Raw genomic sequence first — 12,218 nt, 5'->3', positions numbered from 1 at the left:
TGTTGTTGTTGTTGTTGTTGTTGCTGCTGCTGTCGGTAGTATTGCTGCTGCTGCTGCTGCTGCTGCTGTATATGCTGGTTCTGAATTGCTGCAGCAGCATGATGTTGTTGCTGCTGCTGTCTTATGTGTGCAGCAGCAGCTGTTGCTGCTGCATGTTGTTGCTGCTGCTGTTGAGCTGCTGCTGCTGCTGCTGCAGCAGCAGGAGAGACATTGTTGTTGCTGCTATTGACAACTCTGCTTTGTAGTACAACATTATTTAACATAAGAGAAGAAGAAGAAGGTGTATGTACACCATAACTACTACTGCTGCTGCTGCTGCTGCTGCTGCTGCTGCTGCTGCTGCTGATAGCAGCAAGAGGTAGACAGAATTCCTCAGAGGAGAGACGATCGCATGCAGTGCTGTCGCTGCATGCAGCGTCACTCATACGAGGAGAGGAGGGGCAAGTTGTTGCTGCTTCCTTTTCTTGGCAAGCAGCAGCAGCAGCTGCTGCTGCTGCTGCAGCTGCTGCTGTAGCAGCTGCTGCAGCAACAGCAGGAGAAGGAGCAGCAGCAGCAGCAGGAGTAGGTGCCTCTGTCTTGCGGCAAGGATTCTTCTTGCTGACTATACGAGACGCACGTCGTCGAGACGCAGCAGCTGCTGCTGCTGCAGATGCAGCTGTTGCTGCTGCTGCTGCTGCTCCTGGCTCTCCTGCTGCTGTTGCTGCTGCTGCAGCAAAGCTTCTTCTTCCTTCCTGCCTACGAGGATGATGTTGAGGACTCATTGTATAGCAGAAATAATAAATAAAAAGAAAGAGGATTAAAATATACCTCTTACTAGGTTATTTTGTTGCTGTTGCTGCTGCTGTTGCTGCTGCTGTTGCTGCTGCTGTTGCTGCTGCTGCAGTCGGCAGCAACAGTCGGCTGCGCTTTTTCTTAAGATATTTCCTTTATATAAACAAAGAGAGGCCTAATAAGACTATAAAAAGGAAATATATAATTAAATTAGTAACAATAAGAAGGTAAAAAGAAAGAAAAATAAGGCGTCGCTGTTCCTGTTGCTGCTGTTGTTGTTGCTGTTGTTGCTGCTGCTGCTGCTGCTGTTGTTGCTGCCGAGTCTTCTTCTCTACTTCCGTTATCCTTGCGAGTACAGCGACGGCAATAGGAAAGAGGCAATAAGGAGTAAAATAGATGTATAAAAAGGCATAAAATATATCTATTTTTAATTAAATAATAATAATTATATAAATAAAAGAATAAATATAAATAAATAAAAGAAGATCATAAAGAAGAAAGGAAGAAAAGAAGGATAAATGGCTCGCGCGGCCCATCGACAGCCGACACACCTATACTATAGAGGCCCCCACCCTTATACAGAAGAAGAAGAACAGACCTAATATAGACAATAAAATGCATAAAATTAACTAAATTAAGTACTTTTTATAAAATATACATCAATTCTTATCATATTAATGTATTTATACAGAAAAATAACAACAAAATATACACTAAATGACCCCTCTTACCCCCCTCTCCTTTGCAAGGAGAGGTGGTGGTGCGCATCCGTCTTATATTCCAGCTGTACGTACACCCCAATTAATTTTCTTCTTTCTTCTTTCTTCTTTTTTTTTATTTATTTATTCTTTTTTCTTTATTTATTCTTTTCTTTATTTATTCATTTAATAAAATACTATTTTTATTCTTTTCTTTTTTTATTTTATTTCCTTTTTCTCCTTTTTATTTATTTATACACACCCCTCTATACTTCCTCTCTTGTCCATTGGCGCCTCTTATTATACAGTCCGTTCTTCTTTTTCTTCTTCTTTTTCTTTCTTCTTATTTTTTTCTTTTATTTATAAATATATTTTAATTAATATTCATTTATATAGAAAAAGAGACACATAAAATAAATAAATATTATTAATACAGCAATTATATATGTATATACATGTATATATACAATTGTATGTGTATATAAATATACATGTACAGTGTATATATATATGTATAGATAAATATATATACTGTATAAGAGAATATTCTCTTATTTATATTCTTTTTTTCTCTTTTTTTTTCTTTCTTTTTGCCTATATAAATAAACTAATTAACTAATTTATATTATTTTGTTCCTTTTTATTATTATAAGGAAAAGGGAAGAATGCATGCATATGCATGCATTCTTCTCTTTTATTTGTATATATATAAAATAAATAAATAAATAAATAAATAAATAAATAAATAATAATAATAATAATTATTATTATTATTATTATTTATATTTATATTATTAATTATTATCTTCGTCTCTATTTGCTTTTTACTATATATATAAAAAAAGAATATAATAAACAAAATAAATAAATAAATTAAATAAATTAAATAAATAAAATAAATAAATTAAATAAATAAATTAAATAAAAAAAGAAAAGTATTTAAATAAAGGAGACAGCAATTATGCTGTATAAAACAAATTAAATAAATTATTTATTTATTATACAAAAAAAAAAAGATTTTTTTTCTTTATTTCCCTATATAAATAAATATATTTATAGGGACAATAAATAAATAAATAAATAAATAAATAAATAAATAAATAAATTATTTATTTATAAGTAAATAATATATGTATATATATACATATATAAATAAATAAATTAATTAATTAATTAATTAATTAATTAATTAATTTATATTTATATTTATTGTTTTAATTAAAACAAATAAATAAAATAAATAAAATAGTTATATATATAATTATAAATATAATTATTATAATAAATAATTAATAATATTAATTATTATATAATTAATTAATTAATTAATTAATTAATTAATTAATTAATTAATTAATTAATTAATGATTTTTTTTTTCTTAATAATGTATTAGTACTACTAGTATTACGTATAGAGGAAGGTGCGTATACACCTGAAGGTTTTTTTTCTTCTTTTTTTTTTTCTTTTATTTCTTTACTATTTAATCTATTACTAGTAGATAATATACTACGTTGACGCCTATCTCCTGCTGCTGCTGCTGCTGTTGCTGCTGCAGATCTAGCTGCAGCAGCAGCAGCAGCAGCAGCAGTAGGTGTTGATTGCCGCGCTGCAGATGTACGAGTAACAGAGTTCCTGCTCCATGCTGCAGCATATGCTGCACCAATTTGCCTGCTGCTGCTGCTTCTGCTGCTGCTGCTGCTGCTGCTGTTGGATTTAGCTGCTGCACTTCGACTGCATGCACGGAGAGTTGTTTGGGGCTTTGGGCTTACACTAGCTACACTTGATGCTCCCCTTACCAGTCTGTTGCTGCTGCTGCTGCTGCTGCTGCTGCGGGTAGGAGGAGCAGCAGCAGATGATGAGACAGTTTGTGCTGTCCTTGTTTGCTGCAGTCTACTTGCTGCAGCAGAAGGCTGTCTCCTTATTTGCTGCTGCTGCTGCTGCTTCTTTGCTGCTGCTGCTGCTGCAGAGGAGGAGACGAGCCTACAAGATGTTTTAACACCTCGAGGTTTCTCAGGTGCAGCAGGAGTTGCTGCTGCTGCTGCTGCTGCTGTTGTTGTTGCTGCTGCTGTTGCTGCTGCTGTTGATGGTGTTTCTGGTGTTGCTGCTGTTGGTGCTGCTGCTGCTGCTGCTGCCTGCCCCTCAGCGAGTTGTTGATAAAGAAGTCGAAGCAGCAGCAGCGCGTCTGTGGGGGCAACAGCAGCAGCAGCAGCTGCTGCTGCTGCAGCAGCAGCAGAAGCAGCAGCATTGTTTTGCATCTGTGAGGTTCTCCTGCTGCTATTTATTTCTTGTTTAAGATGCTGCCTTGATGGGCTAGGAAGGGGTTCTCCTGCTGCTGCTGCTGCTGCTGCTGTTGTTGCTGCTGCTGCTGCTCCTGCTGCTGATGTATCTTCTGCTGCAGCAGCAGCAGCAGGACTGAATGCACCTAGCAGCAGCTGTTCCTCCCACGATCCCTGTGTTCGTGGGGTAGATTGTTTTCTATAGATTGCTGCTGCTGCTGCTGCTGCTGCTGCTGCTTCTGTGGGGCTGGCTTGTGTCAGCAGCCGACCGCATGCAGCAGCAATGCATGCCTCGCAGCGGCGACTAGAAGGAAGGTTTAAGCAGCTACTTTGCTGCTGCTGCTGCTGCTGCTGCTGTTGCTGCTGCTGCTGCTGCACTGGTGTCAGCAACACAGAAGAAGATGCACCACAACGACCACCACGTACCCCACGACTTCCTGCTGCTGCTCCTGCTGCTGTTGCTGCTGCTCCTGTTGCTGTAGCACCTGTACCTGCTGCAGCAGTAGCTGCTTCTCCTGCTGCTGCTATTGCTGCAGTAGGACCAACAACTGCAGCAGCGTCTGCAGCAGCAGCTGCTGCTGGAACCCCATCTGCTGTTGCTGCTCTTGCTGCAGCTGTGGGTGCATTAGGATTTGCTGCTGCTGCTGCTGCTGCTGCTGCTGCTATTGTTCTTGCTGCTGTTGGTGGTAATGCTGCTGCTTATGTTGTGGTTTTTGCTATAGCTGCCGCCAACATTGTTGTTGCTGATGCTCCTGCTGCTGCTGCTGTTACTACTGCTGCTGCTGTTGCTACTGCTGCTGCTGATGCTGCAGCTGCTGCTACGTCGGCTGCTGCTTCTGCTGCTGCTGCTGTTCCTGGTAGCAGCAGCAGCATCATTGCATGCATTAGCAGCAACATGCAGAGGATATTCAACAGAGTCGTACAAAGAAGCACAAATCTCTTCTGCAGCAACCGTCTTCCCTGCTGCTGCTGCTGCTGCTGCCCTGGCTGCTGCTGCTGCCCTGGCTGCTGCTGCTGCTCTTGCTGCTGCTGCTGCTCTTGCTGCTGCTGCTTCATTCTCTTTGTTTAGTCTTAATGCTGATGCGTCCTCATCTGTAAGACCTACTGCATGAGAAGATATGCAAGCAGATTCTGCTGCTGTTGCTGCTGCTGCTGTTGCTGCTGCTGCTGTTGCTGCATCTTCTGCTGTTGCTGCATCTGCTGCTGCCTCTGTTGCTGAAGATGATTCTCTTTCTGTTTCTGCATCGGTTGCTTCTGCTGCACTTGCTGCTTGTGTTGCTGTTGCTGCACCTGTTGCTGTTGCTGCAACTGTTACTTCTGCCTCACTTGGGGCTTCTTTTGCTGCATCTGCTGCTTGTGCTGCTGCTGGTGCTGCAGTTTGTGCTGCAGCTAGTGCTGCTTCTCCAGTTGTTGTTCCTGCTGCACCTGTTGCTGTTGCTGCACCTGTTGCTGTTGCTGCACCTGTTGCTGTTGCTGCGTCTGCTGCTTCTGGTGCTGTTATGATGACTCGTATAGCATCAGGACTTCTACGTTCTTTGACAGACGGCTGCTGCTGCTCAACTGCTGCTGCTGCTGTTGCTGCTGTTGCTGCAGCAGCACAGGAAGGACTGCCTGTGTCTGTAGGGTGCGGTGTCGTTGGAGTTGAGCAGCAGCTGCTGCTGAGTTCTTCCGCCCTATGCCGTAAACATTCAGCTGCTGCTATTGTTTCAGCTGCTGCTGCTGTTTCTGCTGCTGCTGTTGATTCAGTTGCTGCTGCTGCTGCTGTTGTTGATTCAGCTGTTGCTGCTTCTGCTGCTGTTGACTCAGCAGTTGCTGCTCCTGCTGCTGTTGATTCGGCTGCTGCTGCTTCTGCTGCTGTTGATTCGGCTGGTGCTGCTTCTGCTGCTGCTGATTCGTCTGGTGCCGCTTCTGCTGCTGGTGACTGAGCTGCTGCTTCTGCTGCCTCTGTTGATTTAGCTGCTGCATCTGCTGCTGCAGCAACAGCAGCAACTGGTGGCTTATGCTGCCCGTCATGTTGGCAGTGTTGTGCTGTCATTGACTCTCCTATTTCCTGTAGAGACTCCACGTCTTCTTGTTGTTGCAGTTGCTGCTGCTGCTGTTGCTGCTGCTGCTGTTGCTGCTGCTGCTGTTGCTGCTGCTGCTGTTGCTGCTGCTGTTGCTGCTGCTGTTGCTGCTGTTCCTGGTCTTCTTTTCGAAGACTTTTGTTCTCTTCTCTGTGCCGTTGCAACTCGTCTTCGCTCTGCCGTAGCTGTTGCTGCTGTTGCTGCTGGTGTTGCGTCTGCTGCTGCTGCTGCTGCTCTAATGGGAGGCCACTGCATTCATTTGGGGTTGCTGCAGTGCCCGTCGCAGCAGCAGCAGCAGCAGCAGACGCAACAGCAGCAACTTGTTCTTCTGTGCATGCTGCTGTCTCCATTTTATTTAGATCAGAGTCAGCTATTGCAATAGAGGCACTTTGCTGCTGCTGAGAGCCAGCAGCAGCAGAAGGTTGCTGCTGCTGCTGCTGCTGCAGTTGCTGCTGGTGTTCCTGCTGCTTCTCCTGCTCCCGCTGTAGCTGTTTCTCGTGTTGCTGCTGGTGCTGCAGCTGCTGCTGTTGTTCGTGCTGCTCCTGTTGTTGCAGTTGCTCTTCATGTTGCAGCTGCAGCTGCTCGTGCTGCTGCAGTTGGTGCTGCAGTTGATGCTTGTCTTCGTGCCGTTGCTGTTGTTGCTGCTGCTGGTTGTCTTCACGTTGCAGTTGCTGCTGTTGCTCGCGTTGCGGCAATTGCTGCCGCTGTTCATGATGAACCTCTTGGTGTTGCAGTTGCTGCTGCTGCTGCTGCTGCTGTTCTGCTTGTTTTTTGTTTTGTTTCTGCTGCTGTTGTTGCTGCAGGTAGATTTCCCGTTGCTGCTGCAGTTGCTGTTGTTGTTGCTCCAGTTGCTGCAGCTCGTGCATGCTTTGCTGCAGCTGTTGCTGCAGCAGCAGAACGTTACATGCAACAGACGTTGGGTCTAGTCTACCGTTTGCTGCTGCCGTTCCTGCTACACCTGCTGCTGTTGCTGCTGCTGCTGCTGCTGTGTGCAGCATTTGCTGCTCCTCCGTCTGCACAAAGAAGACACAAAAGGACAAAACATAAAACAATAATGACTGTGCAATTGTTACTGCTTCTCTTGTTACTGCTGCAGCAGCAGCAGCACCTGCTGCTGCTGCTGCTGCTGCTGCAGATATATTATATATAGTCAAGCCCCCAAACCCCCTCTCACCCAGGCCCTGCATGCATGCAGACCCCACCAGCTGCTGCAGCCGCCACTCCCTCTTCCTTAGCGCTGCAGTATTCCCTACAGCAACAATGCATGCAGCATTGGCCCCAATATATTTATATAAACAAACTTATACAACTTTGCTGCTGCTGCTGCTGCTGCTGCTGCTGTTAGTTTACACAGCTGGCTGTCTCGACACCCTAGATCTGTGTCCTAATAAATATAGGAAATAAAAATAATGCATGCAAATTCTTTGAATATTCATCTGCTGCTGCTGCTGCTGCTGCTGCTGCTGCTGCAGCTGCTGTTGCAGCTGCTGCTGCAGGATATTCTTACTTTTGTTTCGGAGTAAAGGGTTGGAGGACTAGAGAAGGAAGTCTTGTCTTCTGCTGCTGCTGCTCTTGCTGCTCTTGCTGCTCTTGCTTCCCTTGCTTCTCTTGCTGCTGTTGCAGTTGTCACCTCCTCTCTCGCTGTTGCTGCAGCAAAACAGCAGCAAACAAACTTGCTGCTGCAGCATTTATCTTTTTCTTTTATTAATTACACAGAGAGAGAGACACAAAAGTAGCTAAGTAGCAAAGACAGCCCAGTGTCCTTACAGAAGTTGCTGCAGTTGCTGCAGTTGCTGCTGCAGTTGCTCCTGTCGTTGCTGCTGCTGCGCTGCGGCAGCAGCAGCTCAACTCGTTCCCAACTTGTTGGGCCCCAATTTTGTTTGTGTGGTGCATGCGAGGATCCAGCCCCAAGTATAGCCTGCGTGCATGCATGGGTGAACAATTATAACTATATTAACACAGAAACATGATACAGCAACAGTAACAGCAGCAACAGCAGCAGCAGCAGCAGCAGCAGCAGCAGAGGGTCTATTAGGTTGCTTGCCTGTCTTAGGGTAGCATTTTCTTTCTCTACTAACTCTTTTGCCCTTCTTAGATTTTCATTAACTGTTTCTACCTGCTGCAGCTTTGTGGTGTACATACTGCGCGGAGAAGCAGCAGCTTCTGCTGCTGCTGTTGTTGCTGCTAATGCTGCTGCAGCGTCTGCTGCTGCAGCTGCTGCAGCATCTGCTGTTGTATGCTGGATGCTGCTGCTGTCGGACAGAGGCGATAGCCTTTCGTGTTGCTGCTGCCGCTGCTGCTGCTGCCGTTGCTCTGCATGCACTGGTAGTTGGGAAGAAGCAGGAGAAACAGCAAAAGGAACATCAGAAGAAGAACAAAAAGAAGCAGCAGAAGCAGCAGAAGCAGCAGCAGCAGCAGCAGATTCTTCTTCATATATAGAAGATATAGCAGCAGAAGCAGCACTCCTCTGCAGCAAATCTTCCTTCTCTCCTCCACCAACAGAAAAACTGCAAACAACAAAAACACCAAAAACCCTAAACCCTAAACCCTAAACCCTAAATACCAAACCCTAAACCCTAAACCCTAATAAATGTTGCATGCAAGGAGTCTTATTCGTGTATCTGCTGCTTACCTCGTGGCGCTTCGTTGATGGTGTTGCGGTGTATGTACAGCAGAAGAAGAAAGAGAATTTGCATGCAAAACATAAACATTTTTTCCTTCTTTTTCTTTTTTTATTGTTTTATTAGCAGCAGCAGCAGCAGAAAAAAGAAATTCTTCTCTTGTATAACGAGGAGGATAAGCAGCAGCAACACAATCTGCTGCTGCTATTGCTGAGGAAACATCCGTATCTCTGCTATATCCTATACTCTCGCTCTCTACTTCTCCTGCTGCTGCTCCTGCTGCTCCTGCTGCTTCTGCTGCTGACGCTGGCTCATGGCCGCGGTGATGCTGCTGCTTTGGTTTCCTTCGACGCTGCATATCGGGGTGTACGTACGCGCCAAAGTTCGGAGCCAGAGTCTGCTGCTGCTGCTGCTGCTGCTGTTGCTGCTGCTGCTGCCTTTGTGTCTTGTGTTGCAGGGAATGGGAGTCTTGAGGTTCTCGAGGGGAGGGAGTTTGTGGCAGGATGCTTTCTACACTCGGGCTGCTGCTGTTGTCCCCGCTGCTGCTGCTGCTGCTGCTGTTGCTGCCTTTTAAAGCAGCACTTGTTGCTGTTTGGTCTGGCTCAACAGCAGCAACAACAGCAGCAGCTCCAGCAGCAGAAGTTCCTGCAGCAGGAGCTGAGGGGGGTGAGCAAGCGAAGGATGACTCCTCTTCTTGCCCTTTCTTTCCAGAAGCAGCAGCAGCAGCAGCAGCAGCAGCAGGAGAAGCAGCAGCAGCAGGTGCAGGAGGAGCCGCAGCAGCAGCAGCAGCAGCAAGAGTTGAATTGTTGTCAGCAAGCCATCTTTGCTGCGCCTGTGCTGCTCTAGCACGAATACAACTAAGACTTTGACGTATTGCTTCGTGCTGCTGCTGCAGATGCTGCTGCTGCTTCCTTAGCTGCTGCCTCTCTAGTTCTGTATCTCCTGCTGCTTTGCTGCACTCCCTTAATCGTGTTTCTGCTGCTTCCTTTAGCCTCCGCAGCTCGCTGCATGCACTTTTCTGCTGCTGCAGCGACTCCCTCAGCTCCTTAATTGTTGCTGCTGCAGTAAGTCTTGCTGCCTTTAATTCCCTAGTAAGAGAAGCTTGTGCTGCTTCTGCTGCTGCTAATTCCTCTGCTGCTTTAGATCTAAATTTATCGTGCTGCAGCTGCAATGCATGCACTTCCTGTTGTGCTGCTGCTGCTTGCTGCACCTTCTCATTCAGGTGTCTCTGCAGCTCCTCTACTGCCTTACATGGCTGCTGCTCCCGCTGCTGCTGCAGCTGCTGATTAACAGCCCTTAAGAAAGATAATTCATTCGTTAATAATTCACATTTACATTCTGCTGCTCGCATACCCTCACGGCATGCATGCAGCTCCTGCTGCAGCTCCTCTATACCTGACTCTCCTAATGCTGCTGCTGCTGCTGCAGCAGCAGCAGCAGCAGAGTCTCCTGCTGCTCCTCCTCGTCCTTTACCCCCATGACGCAGAAGATCCTCAACAGCTAGCAAACACTTCAGTGCTGCTGCACTACCCTCATCCTGCGTCAGGTCTTGTTGTTGTTGCTGTTGCTGCTGTTGCTGCTGTTGCTGCTGCTGCTTGTTATCTTGCTGCAGCTCCTGCTGCTCTAGCTCACGACGTTGCTGCCTCATTGTTTCCTCTTTCCTCCAATTCAGCAGCAAACTACGTATCCTTGTTGCTGCATCTGCTGCTGCTTTTTGTGTCTCTGCTTCTTCTTGTACTCTTCTTAATTCTGCCTTTAATTCATCAACCTCTAAACATAATTCTGCTGTACGTTGCTTCTCTGCTGCTATTTCCGCCCCGCATGCACTTGCTGCAGCAGCAGCAGCTGCTGCTGCTGCTGCTGCAGGATCAGGAGCAGGAGCACCACGGATAGCAACAGAAGATGAAGGATAAGCAGCAGAACCGAACATACCCAGCCCTGGCTTGTTGTTGTTGCTGCTGCTGCTGTTGCCTAACCCAAGATTGAATCCACACGAGGGTGCTGCTGCTGCTGCTGCTGTTGTTGTTGTTGCTGCTGCTGGTTGCTGCTGCAAATAACCTGCAGGTGCACCAAATGCATGCGGCCGTTCAAAATAGCTTCTTGCCTTCTCTGCTAAGGAAATGCCAGCAGCAGCAGCAGCAGAAGAAGAAGGAGAAGAGGAAGACGCAGCAGCAGCAGTCTTTGCTACTCCAGCTGCCTGCCCCAATTGTACTTTTTCTGCTGCAGCAGACTGTGCATCATATCTTCCTGTTGATGCTGCTGTTCTTGCTGCAGCAGCAGCAGCAGGAGCAGGATATGTTGTTGCTGGACTGTTATTATATGCAGGAACAGCAGGTTTGCTGCTGCTGCTGCTGCTGCTACTGCTGCTGCTGCTATTATTAGCAGCAAAAATACTAGTTGTTGCTGCAGCACTCTGTGCAAATTGAAAGAGACCACCAGCATAAAGAACATCATCTACTCTGTCTTCTGCTGCTTCTTGCTGCTGCAGCCGCAGCCGCGCTCTCTCTACGGACCCCATAAGACTAGCAAGGTCCCAATCTGTATTATCTCCTCTGCTGCTGCTGCTGCTGCTGCTGCTGCTGCTGCTGGTGTCTGCTGTGTCTCTCTCCTCATGCTCGAAAAGAAGACCTCTTAACATCGGGGGCCTCATGTCCCAACGTGACGATGCAGCAGCAGCAGCAGCAGCAGCAGGAGGCGAAGGAGGAGCAACAGCATCAGCAGCAGCTGCAAATGGGTATTTTGCTTTCTTCTTCTTGTGCCGCATCCAGTCTGTATAAGGTTCATCAAGAGTTTGCTGCCGCCAGAGCCTCACGCTGCTGCTTGCTGCAGCAGCAGCAGCGCTGCTTCTGTCTTCCTCTCTTAGGGCAGACACAGGGGAAATAGAACTATTAGCATAAGGAGAGAGCAGCAACTCATGGTGCTCCTCCCTTGCTGGTATCCCTGCAGCTGCTGCTGCTCCCGCTGCTCCTGCTGCTGCTCCGGCTGCAGCTTCTGCTGCTGCCTCTGCAGCAGATAAATAATAAGAAGCTGGCTCTGCTCCCTCTATAACAGCAAGCTCTCTGCTTACATCTGCATATATGTCTGTTTCTTCGTCTCCTTCTTCTTCTGCAGCAAACCAAGGAGACTGACCAATGGTCTCTTCATCCATTTCTGCAGGGGAGGCAGAGGGGGAGCCTCTTGCTGCAGCTTCTGCTGCTGCTTGTGCTACTTCTGCTGCTAATGCTTCTCCTGCTGCTGCTTGTGAGGCATCTATAGGATACAGACCTGCAGCTCCGTCTCCTGTAGAAAAGAATAACTCTGAGGTTACTAGAGGCATATTTATCCGCATATGCGGCACTGTACGCCCCATTTTCTTAGAATATTCTGCTGCTGCTGCTGCTGCTGTTGCTGCTGCTTCTGCTGCTACCTTTGGACCCTCAATATTCAATATTGGGGTGTATAGGTTAGGTACTCTAGCCGCAGAAGGCAAGGAAGCTGAACAGCGCGCGGCTGTCTAGTAAATAAACAGCAGAAAAGAATAAAATAAAACCTTAAAGACATAAAAATAGAACAAATTATCTTAAATAAGATGCAGCAAAAGTAAAAAAAGAAGAAAATTCGCTTACTGATTAGGTAAGGTCAACAGCAGAAACATGAATAAGTTGAATGTTGCGCATGCTGCTGCCTCTTCGTCTGCTCACGGTATAAAGAGGAAATAAGAAAGAAAATAAATAAAAAAGAATATTTAATGCCGATTTAGAAGAAAGTTTCTTCTTTTTTCTTCTTTATTCGCCACGGATTATAAGGCG

The 12,218-nt window shown here is 46.2% G+C and overlaps 1 protein-coding gene across 1 annotated transcript; it reads right to left on the bottom strand.

Annotated features, from left to right (window-relative positions):
• Positions 1-4,371: 4,371 nt before the first annotated feature.
• On the bottom strand, positions 4,372-11,779 carry EMWEY_00036710 (hypothetical protein, conserved; the record flags this gene model as incomplete). Its single annotated transcript, XM_013478625.1, has 4 exons — positions 4,372-6,822; positions 7,317-7,450; positions 7,952-8,316; positions 8,442-11,779. The coding sequence occupies 4 exons, from the start codon at positions 11,777-11,779 to the stop codon at positions 4,372-4,374; spliced, it is 6,288 nt and encodes a 2,095-aa protein (XP_013334079.1).
• Positions 11,780-12,218: the final 439 nt, after the last annotated feature.

The sequence above is a fragment of the Eimeria maxima genome, genomic scaffold, assembly GCF_000499605.1.
Source record: "Eimeria maxima Weybridge genomic scaffold, Emw_scaff535, whole genome shotgun sequence".
Classification (NCBI taxonomy): Eukaryota; Apicomplexa; class Conoidasida; order Eucoccidiorida; family Eimeriidae; genus Eimeria; species Eimeria maxima.
Note: the sequence above shows the minus strand (reverse complement) of the source record. Positions and strands in the feature narration are given on the sequence as shown.